The sequence below is a fragment of the Chinchilla lanigera genome, unplaced genomic scaffold, assembly GCF_000276665.1.
Source record: "Chinchilla lanigera isolate Chin_1 unplaced genomic scaffold, ChiLan1.0 scaffold00082, whole genome shotgun sequence".
Lineage (NCBI taxonomy): Eukaryota > Metazoa > Chordata > Mammalia > Rodentia > Chinchillidae > Chinchilla > Chinchilla lanigera.
The window spans coordinates 7973011-8000801 of record NW_004955483.1 but is presented as its reverse complement, the minus strand read 5'-3'; the positions used below and the strand labels follow the sequence as shown (position 1 = coordinate 8000801).

The 27791-nt window shown below is 36.2% G+C and overlaps 1 protein-coding gene across 4 annotated transcripts; it reads right to left on the bottom strand.

The window, feature by feature from the left end:
• Positions 1–274: 274 nt before the first annotated feature.
• Positions 275–27526, bottom strand: LOC102018096 (serine/threonine-protein phosphatase 6 regulatory subunit 1; the record flags this gene model as incomplete). 4 transcript variants are annotated; one of them, XM_005403389.2, is given in 10 exon segments in its annotated part: positions 275–1791; positions 2225–2293; positions 6396–6544; positions 6754–6892; positions 15782–15967; positions 20742–20862; positions 21908–22002; positions 23390–23499; positions 23776–23877; positions 27496–27526. In XM_005403389.2, coding segments are annotated over 10 exon segments (1014 nt in total), but the record flags the coding sequence as incomplete, so codon positions are not given.
• Positions 27527–27791: the final 265 nt, after the last annotated feature.

Here is a 27791-nt window from a genome sequence, read left to right as displayed (position 1 = left end):
AAGAACTTTTATACACACACACTCTGTTCCCTTACCTCTAAAGCCTCTTCATACATTTAGGTCATAGGCATTTAGTCCTTATCCCCTATATAGTAAATACTGAAAAGTGTTAACTTTGATCTGAACCAAATCACTTCGGCAGTGGTCAGTTACCAGTAAGAAGAAGAGCACTCTAAATCATTCAGGTTATGGGGTTAACTCCATTTAAAAATCCTGACTCTAGGGGTAAATGAAACTTAAACCTAGGATGAGTTAAAACAGCAAATGCAAGAGATTTAAAACACCAATGATTTTCTTTTTATTGACAAGGTTTACAGGAACAAATTAAGTATTTAAAATCAAAGGCCAAATTTTAGGTCTCAGTTGCTTATCCCATTCATTTCTATTCAGTGTACGCTTCCCTAATGTCCTAACTTTGTCAAGGAACAAGTCAAATCTGTGAAAATACCTTTTAACATTCAACATGTATCATTCTTACGTATTTCTGTTCTGTGATACAAAGATTTTAAAACACTCAATTGGTACCTCAAATACCTAATTCTGTCATAGCAGCATGTTTCATTTTAAAATTCAGAGAAAGGTTATTTAGTAAACTAATTAAGACAGTCAACTTAAAAGACACAGTCTTTTAAATTCAGGAGTGGTCCATATATTGATCACGTGGAATCCTGATTGGCCAAAATGTAAAACTCAACGAACACCGTAAATCTCTTTAGTGATAAAAATAAGTACAGTATACTACCACTTTTGAGAAATACTCTGTCAGAGATTCTGCCACAGCCTACACATTTCTCTTCTCTTCTACCTAGTACTTTTATCGTAATTATGAAGGTGGCCAGGTTTCCTGTAAATATCAGCATATGGTCAAAAGCAGTTAATAAAAATGTCACTTAATGTAGGCCAAATGTACTTAAATCTTAACTCTTTCCCGAAGTTTTTGAAGCTTTGATGTGTTAATTTTAGTCTGTCCTTAATATGAAACATTACCTCTGCTTTTGTAGTTAACACTAAAACTATAATTGATGACACTTGGAAGGCAAAGCAGAACTAGACAGTTCCTGCAATATCACCGAATTCCGACTCCCACTGCTCCGTTGCACTCTGGCTAACACTGACACTTCATAGTTTGTAAGTGTGAAGTTCCTACCTACATGAGTTTAAAAATTGATCTGCACAAAAGAAATAAAAAAACTTTATATACAACAAATTGTTTTTTAAAAATACAAAAATAACATCTGTCACTTCTGTCATGCTGACAACCTGGCATATATACACATGCAGAAGAAGTTCCAATTAGTTATCCAGACAGCTTGTGTAATTTAGTATGATGAACACAATGCCACTGAGTTCACTGACAGAAGAGATGTATATTCAAAATATTTCATATACTAAATACTGCAATCGTTTCTGCAGGTATAAATGCCACTTATAGTATTTTTTGTCCTACTTGATTAAAAGTATGTCTTAAGCAAGCTAATATTAAGTGCACTAAAACCCATAATTGAAGAATCTATAGCCTTATATAAAGAAATTCAAAATGTACAAAATACAGCTATAAAAGCAAGTAACAATTACTGCCATGCAACATTTTAAACTAAAAACAGTGTAGAAATGCAGTTTAAAATGACAAACTCAAATTTACATTAACACCCAAGATAAAAAGGCCAGCAGTAAGTTCTACCAAGACAAGAATTTAGAAAAGGAAATACATTCTCTTTGCTGGTATAATGTATACATCAGATCTTCCAATCTAAAGGAACAAGTCCTTTGTCTTCTTTCTCAAGAAATCAGCTGTAATGAAAGAGAAACATTTTTACCATACCTAACAGATAATTAAGCATATAGAAATCATAAATCATATTCCAATTTTCACATCAGTTTTATGACTGTAACTGTAGGCAGTCATTGGGAGCCACATAGAATTAGCTACTAAATATGGATCTTCCCTTGCTTTAGGCGGGGGGCTAGAACTTGCTCTCAAGCTGTTGAGCAACTCTGAGATATATACCTCCCATGTACATAGTGATTCATGTCTTAGACTGAGTTAGTTATTCTGTCATTAGCTATTCAAACTATTAATGTCTCCCCACCTATTTTGAAGAAATTTAAGGATCAAATATGACTTACACACATGAATACTTTGAAAAATATGCAATATTTGATACACATAATTTCTGTAGTCTTGTATCCAAAATGATCAAAGCAGGAAAAGACTGAAAGTTACCTCTTTTACAGTTGTTTTTATGAAATCTTTTCTCTCAGTTAAATCATAAGCAGGATAATTTTCATATACCTATAATGAAAAGGGCAAATAAAGCAGATTTTTAAATCCAATAATATTCTATCTGAATAAAAAAATTTATGCTGTACAGAGAGCTGTATGCATATTCTAAAAATACTCTGGTTCACCATATAGAACTGTATTGCAAATGAGTAGCTTTAATACCATATATGAAGCAGAAGAAAATTAACATGCAAATGTCTCAGTGCTTCACAAACTGGGAATATGAACTGGATTAATAAAGAGGTGAATAGATCACAATTAAGTGGACTAAGCTCTCAGTATCAGTAGGTTATCTGTGAAGTATCTTTTAGAGATACCTACTTAGTTACTTCTCTGTATCATCATCATTCTACTTATGATCCCACAATTTGAATTCTGGCCTCTACTCCACACTACTCTATCCTTTTGTCAATTAAATCAGTAAGACGTAAGTGGTCTCTGCAGTCCTTACTCCTAAAATTTTACTCTAAAATTCCCCTTTCTTTTGTCAACCTTGTAACTCTCTCAATCCCACTGTAGCTGGTACAGTAAGTTCCTGACTTCCTAACATTCGAGTTGTAAACTTTCACAAGTATACTGTGTAAGACTCACTTTGTCAGATAGGAATAAATCCCATTTATGAACATTCTCCTGGATTAAGACTTGCTGTACTAAATCCCAATTGTATACGATCATAGCCTATATCAGGCTAGCAAGCTTTTGTACAAGGCCATGTGGTAAATAGTTGGAGTTTTGCACAGTCATGGTTTCTGTTAAAACTACTTAACTATGCTGCTGTAGTGCAAAGAGCTGCAACAGACAAGCTTCAACTGGTGTGGCTGTATTACGATGAAACCTTATTCACAAAACCAGGTGGTAGGATGGACTGGCCCAGACTACAGTTGGCCGCCCTCACAGAGAGTCCATCGTTTAAATTACTCTGGTTGTTTGCCCCTTGTTCTTCCCCCATGAAACCCCAGCCATGAATTATTCTAAATACTAATTTTCCATCAGTAAGACAGAGGCTGATGATGGCAAACCTTTCAGAGACCAACTGCCAAACTGCAGCCCTAAACCCACTTACGTATCACAAAGTGTGCCAACACTGAAATTAAACCTCAATACTGAGGCTTTAGTACAACTCAACATAAACATCTTTCGTCTTAAAAGAGAAACAGTAACGCGTGTAACAGGTTTACCACCACTGCAATAGGCCATAGGCTGCTGTGGGAAAATTTAACTTTGAAAAGCTGTGAAAAGACTGGTCCTGTTTTTAATCCATGGACTTCAAAGTCTCCCAGCAACTCTTAGTCTCTGATCATACTCTCCTTTCACTCTGGCCACTCGCAGTTTCAGCTCCACATTCAAATGCCCCCCAGCCCTGCTTTCACTCAAGAAGGCATTATTCTGAAGTTTCTGCTGTACCTCTTTCCCCTCTCATTCTGCCTGCATCCATCAACAGTTCATGAAGACCCACCCCTCAATTCCCCTGTAGGTCCTACTACTTGCTCTTTGGCATAACACATACCAGCTCTCCCCTGGCCCTTTCAAAAGTATTTTCTCTTCAAATTCATGCTGCTTAAAACAACATTTAATTGATTCATGTGCCTCATTATTCACTAACTCATTTGAGAAAACTGTTATCACCCTTAGCACTGTCATTACACAATCACTTCATTACTTAAGCCACCTTTAAAAAAATTACATATATGTATTTGCAGAAATCCTCTAAGTGGAAAAAAATTAATCCCCCTTCTTCACTGTCCCCACCCCTCTCTCCCGTCAGAGGGGGTCAGTGATCAGTTTGGTGTGTTATCTTCCAGACTTTGAAAAAAAGCCACACACATACATGTATAAATGGCAATGGTTTTTCTTCTATAATATCCTGTTTTAGGAAATTAATACCAAGAAGGTTTTTCCGTGTTCTTTTAAATTGCTACAAGGTACAGTATTCCAAAAATTATGGGAATACCACAGTAAACCATCTATTTCTCTATTAATGGCCATTTAAGGTTAATTTATTTCTGGTTTTTCAGTATTAGACATGCTGAATATATTAGAATCATTTACACCGGTGGCTGTCTTTAGGTTGGAGACCAAAAAACTGAACCACTAGTTTAAAAGGGTATTTGCAATTTAAAGATCCTACTTAAGTATCCTCCAAAGAAGCTATTATGACTTACAGCATGACAGCCTGTCCCCGTACACTGTTCATGAATTTCAATTTTTATTGTAGTCTTTTTCAAAAATGTTTAATTTCTGTCTCTTAGATTAGTTAGACAAGGCTGAGTGTATTTTACGTTTTAAGTGTCATCTTTTTCTAAGCATTTCTTTTCTGTATCTGCTGCCTACAGGTGCTATCCCGTTTTTTGAGACCATCTTCTCTTGGCTTTCATAGCACCACTCCCTCTGGCCTTGCCTCTCCTGACTATAATTTCTTATATTTGTAGAAGTTTCTTCTTACCTCTTAGTACTAGTCTTCAGGATTGTTTTTGTGTATTTCATACTTTCTCTGCCTGCCTGGGTCACTTATCTATATTCCTGGTCTAATTCCCAGCAACATTCTGGTTTAAGATTTCTCTCTAAATTAGAGAATCACAATGTTCACACTTTACTTCATCCTTCACTTGATTATTTTAAAAAGTCCAAAAGTCATGTTTTCTTCTAAAATTCTCTATTATCTATTATTTTCTATTAGACTATTATTTTCTATTAGACTATTATTTATAGACTATTATTTTCTCTATTATCATTTATTTCATCCAAACTCTACTGTCACAATCACAATAAAGCAATACTTGATCAGGATCTCCTACTATGACTTGGATTATGGCACCTTTTGCCTTATTCCTTCCATGGTACCATGGATCAAATCCAAGGGCCTCGCACATGCAAGGCAAGCAAGTCTGCCCAAGCCCAACCCTGTTTCTTAAAGTATGACATAAAGTGTGTTTCCTGTCTGTCTCATCCTTTGCTTGATCCTTCTTGATATTATGAGAACTTTAAAAACTAAAAATGATGGTATTATACCGCTGCCTGATATCTCACAGCCTCCCCAGTCCCCACTAGTTTCAAGAAGAAAACCAAACTCAGCAACAAAACATACCTAAGTTCCACAAAACTAGTATTCTCTTCTGTGAAGATTCCTAGTCGTAAGATTATATTAAACTCAGTATTTAAGTGACTACGTCACTATTCCTCAACTGTATGGAAAAGCGGATACTGTACTCACTATTAAGAACTCAGCTAATAGCTCTTCCAGAAGCTTCTCCAGACTCCTGAAAGTCCACCCCCCATCCCAAGTAGGTACGTTCTGTGGTGCTGCAGCTCCTTCCATGCTGTACTCACAGCCCTCACTGGAGTATGTGGCTCTTTCATGCTCACTGGATCTTAAGCCCTCTTTAAAGCCAAGTGATAAGTTTCTCTGCACAATCTGTAATATCTAGCCCTGTCCCTGACATGCAGTGGAAGTTCAATCAATAAACAATAATCTATCATCTTAAAAAAATGTAGAGTGTTTTTTACCTTTAGTACACTTCAAAATTTAACTTTATTCTGCCATAAGAAACTAAATATTTAAATCTCTGAATTTGGGATCTAGAGTAAAATCACTCAAGACTAGAACATTTAATTTCCTGAGAAGTTTTAGGAGAACTTTAAAGAAACTTGAATAAGAACTTAATCTAGATATAATTCAGTGGCACAGCGCCTGCCTCGCAAGCATGAGGTCCTGAGTTCAATTCTCAGTACCAAAAAAACCCCCACAAACTTAAATCTACAATTTACCATAATAATAATAAGGCAGTCCATGAGATTATATAAGATAACTCCATTTAGGACAGACTTTTAGACTATTTTATGAGTATTTAATATGGTATCCCAGTACTTGTAAGACTACCTGGTAGATAGGAGTTTAACAAATGTTCAGTGATGAATGCACAAAAAAGATGTAGTTTCAAATTCAGGAACGGGCAAAAGAAGTATTCAAGTCAAAACACAATGATCTAAACTTGGGGCTGGGGATTTAGCTCAGCGGCACAGCGCCTGCCCGGCAAGCGCAAGGTTGTGAGTTCAATTCCCAGTAAGGGGAGGCGGAGGCAAAACAAAACTGATCTAAACTTTATGCAGTTACCTCTTTGCAAATCTGCTTCATTGTGACTTCCTCCAAATTAGCATTGGCCAATAATTTCTTCACTGTTTCCTTTAACTCTTCATCTGTAGGTGGTTTCTTCAGTTTTTTAATTAAAGGCTCATCATCTGAACTATCCTCAGATTCACTTTCTAAAAGATTTTAAAATTTTAGTTTAATTGTAGTTGATAAATATGCACTGAAAATTTCATGTCAGTTTTGAAAAATCCTTAAAACTGGCATACTACCTTTTCCCAGTGTTCTGTGCAGTTTTCCTGTTGTCTTTACACATTTAATTACTATTCACTACATACATGTTTTAATATTTTAAAATCTGCTGATAATGTAATTTTTTACGCACCTTTTTTGGAACTGTTCTGATTCTTCTTTGTGGTGCTGCTATCTGCCTTCTTAACATTAGCACTTTTTACAGACTTTTTACTTTTAGAAGTAGCTTTCTGTTTAGTTTTTTCTTTTTTAGATGTCTTTTTTGGTGGCTGCTGGAAAGGAAAGCATATTACATACATTGATGAGATTGACTGCAACCCTTCTTTTCCCTGATGCCTTTCAAAACTGGAGAAAATGAACATTAGATTATCAAAAATTAAATATGATTACTAATTATTTGTGAGAAATGACTAATACACTTAACATAATTTTATTCTATCATAAGTCTAACCATGTCAGGAAACAATTACAAAAATAAAATAGATGCCACATTTGTTCTGTTGTATAGCTAGAAAGCTTTGAATGTACTACTTCATTTAATCTCAGGGAGAAAAAAATTCCTAAAATATAAATGCTATTATCCATTATCTTTCTCCCCCAACTAGAATCTAAATTCCATGAAGACAGGTTTTTTCCCTTCTTGTGTTCACTAATGTACCCCTCACTCCTAAAATGCTGCCTGGTACTCAGAAGTTGTGCAGTAAATATTTATGACTATATGAGGACACTAAGCTCAGTGAGGTTATCTTGTCCACAGTCACATTTATAATAAAGAGCCAATATTCACATATAGATTGAGCCCCAGAACATGTGTTTCTAACCACTAACCCACACCTATTGAAGAAACGCGAACTGCATACGTGTGGACAGACTAAAATGACAAAATTACAATTTACATGCTAGGTCTTAAAAATAGCAAGTACTAATTCTTCACCTAACATTTCCAAAGGCAAAAGCATTCTACACAAACAAATGCCCTAAGATAAATATTGTGTTGAACTTGTCCTTTGAAGTACACAGTCCAATTTGTTCTAAAAGTTAAGTGGTTTTTCTATTATTTCTAGGTGCATTTCACTGGATTTGTTAAAGTGCTATCATTGTATATATCTAGATAAGCCTAGTATCACTGCATTATTTTGATAATTGTACTGTTGCCAGGGAACTAGCTAACCTGTCTAGTTTGCCTGCTACTACAAAATACATTTAAGAGGTGGCAAAGGGCTGACATGCTTCTAAAAGTAAAGGATGTGCACTTTACTGTGGATGTTTTAATTCGGAGGGGTTTTTTTTTAGCCTATTTGATAATTCTGAGATGTTCCAGACCGTTGGACCATAGGAAAAGCATCACTGGTTTATCAGTTTTCGACGACTAACTTGAACTAAGTTGTAAGTTTATTAGATGTCCACTAGTTCACACAAACTACCTTAGGCTCTGAAAAGGAATATTAAGACGTTCATAAATTCAACTGACCAACTTAATACACAGAATAATCACAATATGTAGATACAAGAAACTAAGTTATTCCTCAAAGGACTGGAAAGGGTGACTGCTTCTAGCTCTTATACTATGCCATCAGTCTGACTGCTCCACACTCCACAGGGCTTGGACTATAGTTCATTAAATCCCTACTTTGTGGAAGGTATAGTAAAACAGTGAGTAACAATGTAGGCTTAATGGTGAGAGCTGGTTATAATCCTGACTCTACCACTAATTTTGCCTTCCCAGCAAATAAATCACTCCTCTCTATGCTTTTGTACTTATCTGCAAATGGGAAGGTACTAATGGTACCACTTCGCTCATTTTAACATGTGCCCATCACTTTCATCTCTTTAACATGCAGAGGACTTTTCAGTGTACATAAAAATGCCTTTTAGGCATCATAGGATCAGTTGACTATGGCTACAACTATGGAGGTGAAGTAATGATAAAAACGTTAATACACATAAGGCAGAAAAGCAAGTGTACAGATAACAGGCATGTATATAAAACCGGTTATTTATGAACTACACTGCAGGCTTAATGGCAGATCTGATCACCTGCACCAGAACAGACCTATTACCTTTTTTTTAGCTCTGTCAGTTCCCAGGCAACTAGAAGAGTGGTTTACAGTGGCCATTTAAATATTTCTTATGTTCATCTCTGTATCATTTGTAAGACTCGTTTACTTATACTCTCAGCCCTGAAGTTATGAAAGTGTGATTAAAAGGCAAAAGAACTTCTATAACACTTCTTTAATACACTATCTTATGATATAAAAAGCCCCACAAAATATATGCAGAAAAAGCAAAAACCATATAAAGCATTCAAAAGGATAATTCCTCACTATATAAAGTTACAAAGTTTATGTTAATAATCTTTTTAGTTTTAATAAGCAATGGACATATACTAGTTAACTTTAAAGTTATTATTTAAAATCAGATCTAAATCCCTAGTACCATAGGTCTCTAAAGGCACAAGTATATGAACTATAACTTCTGGTCAGTTTTAGACAGAGAGAGCACTTAAAAAGATCATTACATGCTGGCCATGATGGCACACACTCAGAATCCTAGCACTCTGGAGGCTGAGGCAAGGGAATTTGTGAACTTAAGGCCTGCATGGACTACACAGCAAGACTTTGTCTCAAAAAACCAAAATGATCATTTATATTCAGCATAGCCTCAAATACAAAAGTGAGGCGTTGTATCTTTCATCTCTCAAAAATCAAGAACATCAGGAATAAATGAGATGTAAGGTAAGAAAGTATATGATACATGGAAGACTCTCAACAGCTGCCTCCATGTCTGTTCCAATAAATGCTTATTGAAGGAATTCTCCCTCCTGAGCTGACAGTTCAGGTACACAGCTCCTGGTACACAGAGGACATGACTTATTTTTTTTTCCCTTCCTCATAAAAATGTCAGGTATAGATAGAAAACTGTTTCCACACAGCGAGAATACTAACTGCATCCCTAAAGTCTGTACTAGTCAGTCACACAATGCCCAGCCTCCCGGGTTCGCAAAAGTCTGACTATAACTCCATTAATCTAGCTCCATCTCTCAGTGCTCTACTTCTGTAACACCCAAGTCTATTTATAAACAAGTGTGTCTGTTTAAAGCAACTCTGCCTTCCCTGCTTCCCATCATGGTACACAAATCTAACTTTCCCCTCTATTCCCAAGGTCAAGCTGAATTGGTACTTCTTCTATTTCTCCTTTAAGCCCTCTCTCAAAAGCTATATTCTTTGAAGAATTAAGTATTAAATGGTATTTTGGGGAAAAAATCTTCTGCAGCCCCAACAGAACTTAGCATTCTGCCAACATATTAAACAGAACAATTAAAAAGTGGTTACAAGCTGGGTGTAGTGGCAGACACCTGTAATCCCAGCATGTGAGTGGCTGAGGCAGGAGGATCACCATGAGCTTGAGGCCAGCCTGAACTACAAAGGGAGACCCTGTCTCAAAAAAAAAAAGAAAAGTGGTTACATTAAGAAATCAAGTACTGGCACCTTGTTTTATGTCTTTTTAATATTCAAAAATATTAGTAATTATATTAAAAATGTGCTATCACAAAGGAAAAATGTTGAAGGTAACTCAGAGTCAAGACTGAGTCATTAACAACATACACGAGGAAAAGATTAGGTAACAAGAGTGGGGAGGAAAACAATAAAGAAAAAGCCAGTTTCCAAATCAGAGGATTTCTAAAGATTTTGCTTTGCTATTTCTAAATACACTGCAAGTGGTTCAAGCAGGACCATCAACTATTTTAGGTATTTTTGCTGTGCTAAAAGGGAACAGATTTCTGATAGTACTATAATTTAAATTTTTAAAAGCTTAGTAATATAAATTTTCAAAAATTGGAAAAGCATTTTCCATGTCTGATTATAGAATCAGAGAAATGACACAAGCACTTTTTGAAGGAAGGCCAAAATTAAAAAAAAAAAAAATCTTGGGAGATTATGGCTTACCTATCTTTTATAGGCAGCTGGGCTCTTGAAGGAGGGTCGCCAAAAAAGACGCCTGTCACAGAGCCAGAATTCTGTCCTCACAGCAGAAAGGTTGTACTGGGTGAACAGATGAACAAAATAAAAATTAGCTTAAAACACTTTCTTTTAACAACTTGGCTGAGAAAACTAAATATGCCAAGAGAAAAGAATGTGCAAATGTAGATATAGTTCACAAAAGACTATGAAATCAAGTTTAAGTATAAATGGACTTTATTACAGTGATTACTCAATTTGCCTTCCAAAAGAAGGTTTAAATGGTTCATTCAATTTTGTGATTTTTCTGGTAAAATTATGAGATTTTAGTCTTTAAAAAAACATAATTCAGGACTACCAGAACTTTCATATTCAAGACAGGATCTCACTATGTAGAGTTCATTATAAATATAGTGCAGGCTGGCCTCAAACTCATGGCAATCCTCCTGCCTCAGCCTCCTGCATGGTGGGATTTTACAGGTATGCAACACCATGCCTGGCTCTACTACTACGAAAACTTATAAATGAAAGTTTCTCTAATTTGTAGGATGGCTTACTGCCGACCCACTTTTAATTTACCTCCTTCCTGAGAAGGCAGGAAATGTAACACTAGGATCTCATACAGCTTCTCCTGCAGCTAAACTACCAGCTGACAAAGTTCTGGCCAATGCCTTGTACAGAGATCGCTGGTAAAATGCATCTCCTCCAAGGAAAAAAGCCAAACATCACTGAAGGCTATATGCCAAGGAGGAGATCAGGAGGAGATGGCACCCACATCCTGGACACCTTTCCAGAACTGCCCATCTGTGGACTTATGGTGAAAGGCAAATGAACTTGTTTTGGACATCAGTAAGATTGTGAATTATTTCAGCTAGAAACTGCTGATACATATGGGAACATTGAAATAAATTCTAAATACAAAGCAATACATCCACAAAGTTTGTATTTCTCTGGAGATAAGACTGCATTAAAAACACTAAAGATAAAGAGGTATATTAGGATAAACTTTTAAAAACCATAAGGAATGCTTTTAAGGGTCTACCACGTTTAGTTCTTTCCCCAGTGGGCGCTGTTTCCCCTTTCTTTTTTCTGTACTCTGTAATAATTTCTCTATGCTTCAGGTTAATGCATGTGAGAGGCACAAAAAAGCAAGGTTTAATCTCACTTGCTCAAGGTGCTAATCCCATCTGGGAACAAGTTAATTTTCAGTCTGTTTAAAGAAACTTCATCTACCAGTTCCTTCCTGGTTTCCAACTGTTCTTCTTTTTGTCCTAAAAAGCCTATGTCCACGACCCAAGCTAATGAGGAAATTCAGAACAGTTCTTTCTATAGAGGAACTATCAAAGTTAACTCTCAGAAAGAGCACCTTCTAATTTGAGTTGATTCTTAGGAAGATTACAAAACAGTTATGAGCTTCTACTCACTGCGTATCATAGGAACAAGGGTACAGGAGACAGAAAACCTCAAAAGCTTTAGCAATTATCAGCTAATATGCTCAATTCCAGCATCTAGTTTTAAAAAGATTTTTTTAGAAACTTGTCAGTTCTGTTTTTAGGATTTCAGTGACTTATTTTAAAAAATACTGACTTTACTTAAAAATTAAGCATCTGACTCTTCCTATGCTAAACACCAAATCAAGCAAGGCAATCAGTAATATTCAACTTATATAACCTGCCAAAGGACAACTATGTGTAGAACTTTTCACTTTAATAACAATGCAGGGTACACTTGGACTACCAATTACAGTCCAAATCTCTCAATTTACAGAGGAAACCGATAAAGGTAAAATTAATCTTCATAGTTTAGATTTTAAGAATCTCTAATAGAACAAGAAGCTCATCCTAAGAGAAAAATTTTAGGCAATCAATAGAAAAACTATTAAAAAAAACTGTAACTTTTCCAATTAACGTGCATTTTTTCTTTATGGCCTTTTAGAAAAGGGGTCCTTTCATAATAATAACCAAAAATACCTCCACTTACAACATTCCTAACATGGCTGCCACAGGCTGATTCTTTGTAAAGTGGAAGAATAAAGAAAAACAAGCCTGCCATAGAAAATACTCCTCCTCCTGCTGGAACTTACCTTTCAAAAGCAATCAGAAGAGCCTTTCACAGAAATGGCATCAGCAATAAAGTTTTTCAGAACAGTCCTAAATTTAAAGGGCTTTTAGAGTAGTAAGACTGCCTAATCCTACTAGAGGGAATTTTATGGGGGAGGTGGTGGTGTGTCTCTCAGTCTAAACTATATTGGAATTATATCTTACGAAGCCTATCAGAACAAGCGTATGCAGGAAAAATAACAACACTGAAAGGATTTATATTGTGATTTTACATACTTAAAGCATGTAAAAGCATTTTTATGTTTTTCACCCTGTAAATTTCTATCATTTGACCTGAATTTCTAGCAATACACCTTAGTTAATAGCACTAAACTTCTTTAGTGGAACAATTCTACATGTGATCACTATCCAAAAACCAAAATGGTTATAAACAGAGGACAAAACTAACTCAGAACCATGGGGTAACAATCTGGAAAATAAGTATAAAACATCCTCACTTTAAACCTGCACGTTGACCATGACAGGGAGATGAAATGTAGAAATTTAACTTGCCATAAAAGGCAACTTTTAACAATAATAGCCACAACCAATATTTACATAGTAGTACATGGGCCGGCACTGTGCTTTATTTTTTGAGACAGGGTCTCACCATGTAGTTCAGGCTGGCCTTGAACTCACTAAGTAGCCCAGGCTGTGATCCTCCTGCCTTAAGCCTCTGGTGCTGGCATTACAGGAATGTGCCAGCAAGCCTGGTGGCACTGCACTATTTTAAATAAAGTCATTTAACACATGGGTAGTATTCAATACGTCTAAGGACTTAATAGGGTAGTACTATTATTATCTTCATTTTACTGATGGGAAACAGAGGTAGAGTTTAAATAACTTTGTCCAAAGCCATACAATAACAATCCAAGAGAGATGGGATTTGAATGCAGTTGTTAAGGTTTATGCTTTGTCTCTGAAAAAATGTAATACACACATTCTATGACAACTTTTCATGTTTCAACTATCTTTCAATGGTAAATGATAGATGACATACAATTTGAACACAGGACACAATTACTTTTAAATTGCTACAAGTACAAATGAACATGTTTTCCTTTCAATGTCCAAAACACAAAAATCTTGATCAAATTACTTAATTTTCTTTCATGCCAAAAATACATTAGGGTATTTATGAAGCACCCTCCTAGATTTGCAGGTCTCTCTTCAAATATGTGTTCATACTTAGTTTTACAGGTATTTTTATAAAATTTGACATTGAAAGTTATAAAATTAAATACCTCAAGACAAATATACAGACTAAATATATACACATATAAAATAGGACATTTCAATCCCTCTTAACTCTGTAGTGCCTCTTAACTCTGGAGATGGTGCCCCCACATGGGGTGTGGGGCATTATCTACAGACATCTTGGATTGTCACAACTAGGGTACGAAAGTGGCCCCCACAATAAGGAATTATTTAGCCCAAAATGTCAAGCCAGCTTTAATCAAGTCCCTAAGTAAGATAAAGAAGATTACACCATTTACAGAGCAAGTTCTGCCCTCTGAAGGAAGACCTCAAAACAAGATTAAATAGTCTACCAATCCGTCATTAGCAACAGCAACTGCTCTTCTGTACCTGTTCTCCCTAATCTACTTGACAGAATAGTTAAAAACAAAACAAAAGTTAAATTCCTACTTCATCAGTTATCCCTAGTATTTCACACCGGAAGGTATTCTCAACGTTTTACAAATAATCCTGAAGACAAAACGAGAGGCATTCCCCTACTGACCAAATACTATTTTCATTAAAAAGTCCTCAATAGTTGAAAAAAAAAGATGATCCTTAAAACTTTTTTTGCATGAGAAAGTAATCAGTTCAAACATAAGATAATATACTGTGGGGGTAACCCACTCAGGCCCCGCTTCTGTCCCTCTCCTGGACAGCAGCTTTCTTTCCCTCAATAAATATATTCTGCTCTTAACCTCTGTTGTTCCTAAAATTCATTCTTTGATTTTAGAGAACACTAACTCGTCCCAGATATCATTCAGGTTGGGAGTTTTTATTTTCCTGTATCATTTTGGAGTTTCCCATTGAGATCCTTGGACAGAGATTTAAAGCTATATGCCTACCCAAGATGAAAACGTCTATCAAGGGCCCTTAAATAGACCCTCTGAAGAGTATCTCTGACTGCTGATCAACAACTACAACCCCTTTCATCCTGAAGAAGCCAGAGCGGTCATCTCCCGTTACTTCCTCACAGCAGTTCAGGTTACTTCTTCAGAGCGGGGGAATGTCATAGGCAGCTGAGTTAGACAGACATATTATAGGCAGTCAGACAGGGCCTGCCCCTCTAAGGAGCCACAATGGAAGACAAGATACCTTACAAATGGAGAGATGGTAGCTGCTTTGGGCCAGATCTCAAGACTAAAGATTACACAAAGGCACCCTCTTACCTCCCAAGGGATGGACCTCAGGGATTGATATTCTAAATAGGTAGCAATCACCGTGAAGAGTCCCTGACCCAACCCCTTACAGGAAAAGCTCTCGTTCTGTATTCATGCCTGCTTGCTACGTGACTCGCTTCCCCATTTGATCCCAATTTAATCAATTTTACCTGAACAATTATTATTGGCTGACCATAGTTTTGTCCATTTTCCCTACCTTGGACCTGCTTCACCTTGTGGTTTTGCTCTATAAAGTCCCTAAAAAAGACAAGAGTCCTGGGTATCCCACTCGGCCCCATTTCCGTCCCTCTCTTGGACAGAAGCTTTCTTTCCCCCGATAAATATATTCTGCTCTTAAAAAAAAAAAAAAAAGCTAAGATACCGTGAAAACAATTCTGTAACAATTTGCTCCTGTGTTCCTGTCCAGGATGTGCATCTCACCTACTTCCCTTACCTTAACTATATTCTAGACTTCAAATCCAGCTCAAAGCCTGCAGCACATCAAATCTAGGCCACAACAACTTCAGTTTTCCAATTCTTACATTTTGGCTTGGCAATACAACTAAATGTTTGTTTAGGAAAAGATACAAGTTTGCACTTATTTCTGCATCTTCACAATTAAAAACAACTAATATAGAATTGTTTCCTGGATGTATTTATTATATACCAAAAATACTTAACACTCTCCATAGAAAGAAATACTTTACCTCCTCTTCACTTTCTTTATCTTCATCTGAAGATGCTTCCTTGTTTTTCTTTTCATCTTCATCACTACTAGATTCATCCGACAGAATTTCAAGACATTTCGTTTGTTTTGCCTTCCTTGCCATTCCAGAACTGTTTCGTTCCTTTTTACTGCCTTTGCTAGAAGTTTTTTTAGATTTTGGCAATGGCTGCATAAAAAAATTTATAACAACAACAATAAGGTATATTTCTAACTCAATCAACTGTTCTGACAACCATTTCTCAACTCTCAAGAATATAAGGTTAGGAGCTTTATAAACAATTCAGTTTTAATTGCTTCTTGGCCTTTTGGCTAAGATCAAGTGAAGAATTCATTTTTAACAATGTGTCAGGTTAATGTAAACTTGTATTACCTATCAATGTTCCCATGTGTTCTAAATCTCTAGCAAAAACTCTTTGCAAAGGCTGAGAAAATATGTATTCCAGGTTCTGACAATGGACTAGAAGCCCAAGTGCATACTATATTATGCTCAGACTGTTACCTACACTTTATCAGGGCAGTATTTTAAGTTAGATAATTTATTTCATTTTTTATAAGCATTAAAACTCACTGACAAAGGAGCTCCTTGTGTAAGAGGGTCCATGAATCAACTATCCATAAGGAAGATAAAACATGATCACAATTACATATCCTGAATTTGTGAATGAAGTACTGTATTATCTCTAAGCTCTACTTTCAACAATGCAAGATCACATTCTCATTGATGCTTCTGAATAAGTAATGTGTTGGGTATGTTAGTTATGAAGGTAATTAAGAACCACAAAACAGATGCATTACTATTACTCTGATATTCAATTAAACCACACATATTTTAAAAGCAGAGCAAATCACGAGAAAAATGATTGGATATTAATCAAAAAAATTTAATTTTTAAATGCTTTCTTAGGGGAGTATTTGCTAAATTCTGAAATTAAACACTATAAAATAGCCTTACATAAAGCACTGGAAATACATACACTAAGGAATTAGTATTATTTTTGAGGCTTTAAGTATCTTATATTTTGCCTGTTAATTTTCTACAACTGGCAGAAAAGTAAACTCTACAATATGAAGGAAATACAAATACAAAATGCTTCCAAATCCCGACCTCTGTAAATGTTGACATGATGCCCAGAAGAAAATTCCACCCCTGACCTCATATGATTCAAGTTCTAGTCAAATTGCATGGGGACTAAATATATTATCTTCAGGCTACATGTATGTGTACACTAGGGCTCATATAAAAGCCTAATGAGTTTTGTGTTAAAGTTTAAATACCACCCTAGGACATCTCATTATGTATATGCAACCCCCGACCCCCAAAAAACTGAAACACTTCTGGTCACAAGTGTTCCAGATAAGGAATACAGAATACACTTATATTTTCAACTATATAAATGTGGTAACATTAGGAAATATTTTTCATGCAATTAGCAAAACCACAGGTCTCCCAAGAATATCCAATCTTTTGGGGAGTAACTTGTCACCTACACAAAACTTAAGAAAAAGTGTTTTGTGCAATCTAGTATTCTTAGGCTATCTACAAATAAACCACAGGACAGTCTCTTCCTTGTCCAAACAATTCGCCTTTCTAAAGGCAAACCACAAAAGCCAATTTTGGCCATTCCAAAAATTTTAAGTTAGTGGACCAAACATACTTCTCAAACCGGATTCTCTACAAAAAACTTTCTTGAATGCATATCCCTGCTTGTCACCCATCACCAACTATATTACCAGGATCCAATTCTATTTAGATAAATTCTGACAGCACTGTTCAGAGAAAAGGTGGGTCTCACTATTCAAACTCTTACTGTTCACTACATGAACTCTAAGTCTCAAAAATATTAGAAAAATGTGATTCCTTCACTATTGAAGCTCAGGAAGCAGATGCAGGTAGTGAGGACACAGCATATATACAGAATTAGCAATGGTGACACTGCAATGAGAACTGGATAAATCTATACAGAAAACTGAAAGAATATATTAAATTATTCAAGTAACCAACAAAGAAAATGCAACTCCAAGAAAAAAACTTTCAAGTGAAAACACAAAATAATACACAAACGTTTTAGAGTATTATATGAATTCTAAATCTATTAATTAGAATCCAATGTCAATAGCATTGTCTCTTTTTGGAAACAAAATCTTATTAACAAGTAAGATCAAGATAGAAGTATAAGGTAGCAAAAAAAATGATGAACATTGCATTCCTTTAGAACTTTAAAAATTATTATAGAGAAAAACTAATGATGAGTTTACAGTATAGCATTTTTCTTAAGTGATGGAAGCATAGTAGCACAGAAAATAGCTTGAGCTTGGATATCCTCATATTAGGAAGTAATCTTCACAGGATCACACTTGAAGAACTGGTACTAAAGATAACTGTACAAAAGCAAAGATAGGTAAAATTGTGGGCCCCTTAGCATTAATAAAGGCAGGACATGTACTGCCTTTATTAGTCACTGTATGCCTTACAACTCCATAGAAGCAGTAACAAAAACAGAAAACTTTCAGTTAGGAGTGTTCTTGATGAGGCAATAAATATCTTTCAGCATTTGAGCAAGGATCTTTAAAACAACTACAACAAAATGGGAGACATATAAAGTATTCTGGCTACACATCAAAGTGCAATGGTTTGCTGTAGTAAGCACTTGTGCAAACTGTTTGAATTGTGAGCTAAATTAGCTACTTTTTTCAGGGAACATCATTATTTTTTTTGGCAGTGCTGGGAACTGAACCCAGGGCCTCACCGAAGGGAAACAAGCACTCTACTCCTGAGTGTTCTAGCTAGGCCTAGAACACCATTTTTAAAAGAACTGACAAACCTATAGATTTGATAGGCATATTCTCAAAAGTGAGCAGATGAATCTATTACTTACAGAAAAACAACTACAGTATTATCAGTAAATTTTACAATTTCAAGTGGAAATCAGAATGCTGGAAAAGCCACATTACCATAAACGTGATTTCCTAGTAGCTAAAAATTTTTCTGATGAGATGTTTAATTATTTCTTTATAGTTTCTATATCAACTTTTAGAAGATCTGCATAATTCAAGCAACTATTAGGTAAATGCATGTTACAAAACTATATACAAGTAAAAAATCCAAGATCATTAATATGCCTTCAAATCTACGTTACACATTACAACTTATCTTTAAGAAACTACCAATTGTGAATGAGTTGTTACATCAAAAGAAAATATCCACAATTATTTGAAAATATTCCTTTTTCTATCTACATATCTGCCAGAGGCTGAATTTTCTTCATATTCTTCATGGAAGAAAAACAGTACATTTTAATTTAAGAGACTGAGAAGCCAAAGAGAATTGAGCTTTTTCTTTTTTTTTTTCCTCTTGAGACAGGGTCTCGTTATGTAGTTCAGACCTGCCTTGAATTTACCATGTAGGTTGGCCCTGAACTTATGCTGATCCTCCTGCCTCCTGCCTCAGTGCAGGTACATACCACCAGCCTGGTGAGCTTTTTCTCTTAAACCAAACATTAAAGAGATGTACAAAATGGGAGAAAAAAAAAAGCTACTCTTCTCACCGATTCTTTTTTTTTTTTTTTTTTGTTTTTCTCCGGTACCGGGAACCGAACTCATGACCTTGCGCTTGCCAGGCAGGCGCTTTGCCACTGAGCTAAATCCCCAGCCCCTCACCAATTCTTTTGAAAGCACACTTTTTGCATAAAATATATTCTGTTAACATGTTATTTTAGAATAAACCTGTTTAGAATAAACCAACTCTTGGTATCCTCATTGATTTCTTTTTTAAAAAAGGGTAAAGGGGGTCCTAAAACCAACCAGTTTGAAAACCATTGTGAAAAGGAGTATAAATGTATCCTTTATAACTTAGGCAACTTGGTAATTACTTCTGAGGAAACAGCAATCAACTTGCCACATGAAATCCTAAAACAGCACAAGTATAGATGGTTACAGTTAAGTTAGAAAATAAAGATAACCTCTTATCTTCACATAGGCTAATCTGAGACATGAAAATCATTGTAGCTGCTTAACTAAAGTAGCACCATGACTGTTCTCTGCCCTTGTCCAGCCAACAGTGAGCAGAACCAATGGCAGGGAAATCAAGTCACAGAGCTGTTATTTTTTGGGTTTTGTTTTTAAATTCTTCATGGTCTCTCCTCCCCTCAGCAAATGGCATTCTCCTAAACTCCTAGACCTGCAGGACCTCTTTTATGTTCAGTTTCTACAAAATAAGGAAGGAATATGAAACACTAACCCTGTCTTAAAAATGCAAGGTCAGCTAAACACTTCCACAGATGTTTTTATTAACTGATACTATCTGCTGCTATACAATTAGGTGTAAACCTAAATTTTAGGTAGAGTGGGAAAATTAGCAGACTTTGTTTTCCTTGTCCAAGCTCCTAAGCCTCTGCTAAGGATTCTGGGAATACAATGTAGGACCATCTTTGTTGCAACATCCAGTTCTAATACACCTTCCATCTTGTCTTTTTTTTTTTGTTTGTTTTTTCTCCAGTACCAGGAACCGAACTCACGACCTTGCGCTTGCCAGGCAGGCACTTTGCCGCTGAGCTAAATCCCCAGCCCCCTCCATCTTGTCTTTCTTGTCCTTGATTACATGTTGTCTCATCCTCCAGCCTAACTCATCCTCAGTTCGTTTCCACTGTCCTGGGCCTTTAGTCACAGAACCCTAGTTTATATTTTGTCTCATCTGACATTAATTTAGTTATTTTCTTAATATTCTTTCTACCGCTCATATCTGATACAAGGAAACATACTCCTATACTTTCTATATTTCTATCATGAAAGTGTTGCAGTTTTATCAATGGAAGGCCACATTCCAATGAATGTAGACATTACTGAATGTCAAGTGCAATGATGCTTAAACTACTATTTTATAGAAAAAAGCAACTACCATTAATCACTAATTGGTTACTCAAACAGTAAAAATTTGTCCTCACTTTGCCTGATGGTTTTGGATGCATTAAAAAATTCAAGATCCTCTTCACCAGTTCACTATTTACACCGGATCTCTCCAAATCAAGAACTTCACATATACTCTTTAACATGGCATTTCTAAACCTGAAACAAGAAAATGGGAAAAACCAAGGATTTTTTAACATTCCCTACAACATAAAGATAACAGCCAGAAACAGCCTATTTTCTCTGAACCTTAATCTTGGCTAATGTACAACCAGATATGATTATTAGGAAAGTGAAAACAGCCCTTATCAATTAAGTTTCAAAGGCAGTCAGTATAAGAATAAATGGACTTTTAAGTAAATTGACTAGAAAATTATGTAAAAAGTTTTCAATACTACAAAACTCATGGAACCTGATAATTCTTCTGGCTAGTGATAAAATATTACACTTTCTCCTCAGCATTTCAACTATGATGTTTCAGAAAAACTAGGGGCTGGGGATTTAGCTCAGCGGCACAGCGCCTGCCTGGTAAGTGCAAGGTCATGAGTTCAATTCTCGATACCAGAAAACAAACGAACAAAAAGAACTAGGAAAGTAAATTAATTAATTAATTTATTTATTTATATTTTTGGCTCTTTTTGAGACAGGGTCTCACGATGCAGTTTAGGCTGGCCTTGAGCTCACTTTGTAGCCCAGGTTGGTCATGAACTTGCAATGATCGTACTGCCTCAGCCTCCCAAGTGCTGGGATTACAGGTATGTGCCACCGTGCCCAGCTTTACTTAAGTTCTTAAACTATCAGCATTTAATGAAAGCTTTAAGAGTTATGACCTTTCTGGCACTATGATGAAAAATACTGTTTCTATCAAACTGATGACGTTCAAACAGCTTAAATGGTTTTAAAAAGGAACAGAGAGCGGATGGGATAGGAAGAGGGAAGATTTTTACACATTCCCTCTAGACCTTTTGAATTTTGGACTCTGAATAATTAACTTGTACATATCACTCTTCTAGGAAACAAAACTTTCTTTAAAACTGTTCAATAATCCTGACGGTCATCGTTTGTTGGATATTAATGAATATCCCAAGCTAACACCACAAAGAAGTCCATTCTTGGCACTTAAGGTAAAAGCAAACAAAAACCAACATTCTACCAAAAAGGAACAGGTAATTATTTTTAAGAAAAAATAAACATGGTAACTTACTTTTTCAACATTTCTTCCTTCTTTTTATATTGTGTACTCCCTTTTTCAAATGGAAAGCCACTGAACTGACCCACATTCTTCTTTAATGAGGACACCTGAAATATTTCTCTTATTAATACTACTTATCTAGTAATGTACAAAAGGAAAATTTAAAGCCAACATCTTTATTTTCATGTGTCCCAGTCACAATATTGATTTATTCAATGTTTACTATTCAAAACTAAAAAAATATGTTACTAGTATATTAACATCTTAAAAATCCTACAAGCTTAATTCTATAAAAATAAAGTTTGAATTTGAGTGGATTCCCATCTAGGAATTTTTACAACTTATTTCATAGTATCAGGAGATACTACTAGTTGAGACTTGTGGAATTTGGGTAATGAGGACTGAATGAGATTAATATACATGAAAATAAATTACACCATGCTTCAGACATTCTAACATCAAATTTAATCCCCCTCAAACAAGACAAAGCAATTTCTTTAATTATATAAAAATACTAAGTTATACACATAGTGTAATAAAAAAAAAATACCCTTTAGTAAAGACTTACCACCTACTTTTATTAAGTTTTTGCTCAAAATGTCATACAGTTACACTGAATCATTTATTCGGAGTGGCCAGAATACCCCCAAAATAAATTTCTTCTAATATAAAGATTAAAAGCATTAATTTGTATTTCGTAATTTGAAATTTCAGTTTGAAATAAAAAGAATGGCACTACAAAGCCCTGGGCAGTGTATCCCTAACTGCTACTATGTGATCTGTGGTAAAAGACCAGTTTGCTTATTTGTACACGGCAGAAATTGAACTCAATCTTTATTTTTCTTCTTTCAATTTTTTGGGTTTTTTTTTTTGTTTGTTTGTTTGCTTTTCTTTTTTCTGGTACCAGGAATCGAACTCACGACCTTGCGCTTGCCAGGCAGGCACTGTGCTGCTGAGCTAAATCCCCAGCCCCTATTTTTTTTATTTTAAAGAGAGTAGTAAAAGAAAAAAAAAAGAACAATATCAGTATACCAACATCACAAACACAAACAAAACAAAGCAAGAACATTAACAGTGATACAGGGTTTCAAAACAAAATGATAGGAATTAACAGTGGTTGTTGTATTACATAGTATCTTCAATTATGTTGCTCAGATTACCAGATGTAAGAATGGAAGATCTGAACTCAATCTTTTTTGGGTTTTGTAGTAAAGGGGATTGAACCCTTGGGCTTCCACATGCTGGGTAAGCTCTGTACCTGTACCACTGAGCTACACCACCCTGAGCTCTCTCACTGAGCCAGGGTTTCAGTTCCCCTGGCTAGCTTTTTTCGATTCTCCTACCTCAGCCTCTTCATGTGTACCTGGGACTACAGGCTTATGCCACTATGCTGGTTCATTAAAGTCTTCTACAGAACTAAAGTTATGGTTCTACTGTGAAGTACTTTAATACATAAACATGTAAATAAACTAAAAGTATAAGAAAAGGTCTTACTGTGCCTGGTCTGTTGTAAAGCAGTTTGTGTAAATTTCTTAGTTCATCTGTTTTTTTCTTACTTAGAAAGAAATGTATCCTTTCAATTTCACAAAGTTTCTGCCCTTTCCCTAGAAAAAAATCACAGTTAATTACCTATTATTATACATTTATAAAGTTAATTTTATGAGAATTATTTTATAGTGTAACAGAATATAACAAAAAATTATAGCGTAATTTATATATCTATGCTTTAATGGGGAAAATTAAATAAAATTACTTACCAAAAATTTACTGCCACTTCCTCAGCACTAAATACCCTGTTTATACTAAATACTGCTAAGCATCATTTTTCCATATCTGGACATTTTCACCATAAAATGGAAGAAATATACAATACACTTTACCTTGTGCAATCGTAAATGGTTCTCTTTGTAAGGAAGACACTTGCATTGTCAACCTCTCTACTTTCTTCTTTTCCCTCTTGCCTTCCACGATGAGACTCTTTTCTAGAAATTAATTCAGTATTTCTTAAACAAAAAACTAAAGAATATCAACTCTGCTGGGCTTCTTCAACCAAAAGCTACACAATGTATTAACTCTATTAGGCAAACATAAACGAAAGAAAACCCCCAAACATTCTTCTCCAAGCATGCTTGTCAAAAGCATATAAAAGTTTTTAGCATAACATCTTACTTACCTGGCAAACTCACAGGGACCCACTTAAAAATAATCAGAAAATAAACTTTTTTGTTCAACTATAATTACTGCTGTTAAAATCCAAGTATTTTATTTGTAAATAATCATCCAGCTCTAAGTTTGTCTTATTTTGTATATATTTACAAGGCTCAGTGTGATAATTCAATATATGTACATAATACGTACTGATCAAATGAAGAGAATTACTTTTCCCATCTCATTTGTTTTGTCAGCTATTGAACTCCTTTCCTCTATCCTTCATTGAACAAATATATTCTTTCCTGAGCTGGGGATTGAACTCAGGGCCTTGTGCATGCTAGGCATGTGCTCTGCCACAGACACATTTCCAACCCCTTAAACATATACACTACTGTAAATTACAGACCTCCTGCTGTGCTGGAGACTACCAGAACTAGTCATATTCAACTGTATTTTTGTACCTTTTATCAACTATCAGCTAAAAAAAAAATTCTACAAGTTCATAACGATGAAAATAAATCATTCTGAATGTTAAAATTCTGTTTAGCCCAACCTGCCTGAAACAAAAAAATAACATGACTCAGAAAATGAGTGTATACTTTATAAAGTTTAAGACATTATTTTATCTAAAACCATTTACCAGTGGCAAGATGGGGAGTGCCAATCCCAGCACTTGCGAAGTCGAGGCAACATGAGTTTGAGGGCAGCCTGGTCTACATAATGAGTTCAAGGCCAGCCTGAACTACAGCAAGACCCCATCTCAAAAAAAAAAAAAAAAAAACCCAAACAACAAAAACCAAACCCTACTGATTGAAATAAAATCAAATAAACTATCACAATAACATTAGACATAGTTGACAATTCTTTCATTCATTTGAGCGAATGTTTATTTTACAGAAAACTGCACTCAGTATTAAGCAGGAGTTAACAGATGACTATGACACAGTATTTCTTGAAAATGATCTTCTCTCATGGAAAAGATACAGATAACACAGATGATGATAAAACACCTTAAAATACAAATAAAGTTCTGTGTGCCAAGGGAAGATTAGGTTTGGTTTATGTGTTTTTGTTCTTGTTTTCTCTTTTTTTTTTTTTTTTTTTGGACCAGGAGTTGAACTCAGAACCTTGCGCTTGCCAGGCAGGCACTTATGCCCCTGAGCTATATTCCCCGGCCCTCAAGAGAAGATTAGGAAAAAGAGAACCAAACAATGGCAATGACTCTGAAAGACAGGTAAGATTCAGGGATGTAAGGGTTCAAGCAGAATGAGTCAGGAGAAAGGGATGCTACCAGGTGTATACTGACACTGCTGTATACAATGAGGAACAAACACGGTAGGGCAATTTGTAGGATCAGTCAACATCTTTCCTATGGTGAATTAAACTGTTCACTTACTTCTGAATATCACCCATAAGTAACTTGGCCAGAGCATTTTTCTAAGACTCAGATTAACCTAATGTACCTCTGGCAGCGACCTGAACAGTTCCATTTTACATCCTACAGGTACCTACACTTAACACATCCAAAACAGAAGTTATAATCATCTCCAAACTTGATCATCACTGTAAATTTATTTCAGGAAACACTACTACTAGCTGAGTGTGGTGGCACATGCCTGTAACCCCAGCACTTGGGAGGCTGAGGCAGGAAGATTGCTCCAAGTTTGAGGCCAGTCTGAACTGCACAGTAAGGTCCTATGTCAAAAAAAAGCAAAAAAGAAAAAGCAAATACTAATACCATCGGTTCAAATGCCAAAGACAAAAAAACTAGGAGTCATCCTTCCACTAGTGTTTTCTCTCCCCTTCCTCCCAAATTATCACCAATTCGGGCTAATTTGACACTTTGTCAGACTTAATTTTCCTGCCTTGCTTCCAAAATGCCTCTCCACTAATTAAATATCCAGAACTATGAGAGAATAAGAACTTTCACAACCCTAGTTGTCCCATGAACACCCTAAAAAAGAACAAACAAACTTAAGGAATGTAATGAATCAGACAACTACAAAACTTGGACATACTTTTTATAAAATGTTTTTTAAAAAGTCACAAAGGCTGGAGGTGTAGCTCAGCGTTAGTGTCTGCAGAGCATGCACTAGGCCCTAGTTTTGATCACCAGCACTGGGATGCATGTGTGCTAGTGTGTGTTAAAATCAAAATGCACAATTTGTCTAGAAGGAAATCTGGGACTCTCTGAGCATCAGTGTTTTCGTCATTTATATCTACAGAAATTATGCAATTTATTCCTGACCAAGAAAATCCATAATCTTTGTGGTTACCTCAACCCAGCCCCCTGAAAGTCTTAAAGATAAACAAAAAACTGGAAAAAAATTCATGAGAATGTCTTAGCTAGGAGTGAAATACACAACCAGTTTTCAGTCCCAGTATTACAAATAAACATGCATATTCACATTAAAGTTTTCAATTAAACGCAATGCTCCACTCAAATACAGAAATAATTCCTTATTAGGGGACATGCCACTTCAGGCAAAAGGCCTAGCCTGTTATCAATCTTAACCCAGACAGTATTTACAGAAAGCTGTCCAAGGACTGATTTAAACTTAAAATGACAATGTAAACCTGGGTTTGGAAAGAGAACTTCAAGCTCTTCCCAATTCGTCTGAACTGTGTGGCCATATAGAAATAAACCTAAACTGTGCTGCTATCATCACAGAATGCTAAGAGTTGTGGCATTAGGGACTTACAAATTGCTGAAGCATCTCTGGAAGCTGGCACAACTCAAAAAGGCACTGGGGCCCCACATCTTGAATAAATTACCCAGGCCCACTCTATAAAGTTAAGTTTCTTGTTTTATGGCTCCAGTCCATCAACAGTTAATACCACCGTCCTGCAGGGCAAACTCAGATCAAAACCGAGACAGCTGTGGGCTCATAACTTCCTTTCACAGTTCACCTCTTTCATTTTTAACTACTTTCTCAGCAACAGCTTTCTCCGGTGTTTTCTCGTCAAAGAAACTCTCTTTTGAGAAAGGACTTCTGCTGAAGCTCAGCAAATACAAAAACAAAACCTTACAATAACTTCAGAAGGCACAAAATTGCGTGATGAAATCAGCAATATCAAAACATTCCCTTAGCAAATGGAAAGGGCACACACACACCATTTGAAAATAAAAAACAGATCTGAGACTTACAAACTTCCTGTCAAATGATGAAATGTTAGGAACGCGTATTCCGAGGCGGGAAGTCGGCTACATTCCCGAATCGTATCAGTGCTAAGAAATATTTTTTTAAAACCAGAGAGCACAAAGCCGATTCTCTGCCATTGTTCAACATAAAAACAGATTTCGCATACATTCTTGCTAAAAAGTACTCCGACTGAATGCCTGTAGGCGCCAAAAAGTAAGAAAGCTGCTTCCTTCCAAAAAAAAAAAAAAAAAAAAAGACTTCGGTCTAAGAAACACCCATCGCTTAGGGATGCCACTTCCCCCCCACCTTTTTCTTCCTCCTCGTCCTCGTCCTCGTCGTCTTCCTCCTCCTCCTCACTCTCCTCTCGCGGGTCGGGCATTTCGGGCTCCTTCTCGGACGCGGGCTGGGCCGGGGCTCCGTCTCCCTCCGCGGCGGGGGCCGAGGAGGACATGCTGGGACCTGCGTGCAGGACGGGGCGGCCGCCGTCACCTCCGCCCCCGCGGGGGAGCGCGGGTCCCAGCCTCCAAGTTGCCTCCTCCCGCGGCCGGACGGTGCCCGGAGGCGGCGCCTGCCCGCCGTCCAGCGATGCCCGAGGCGGGAAA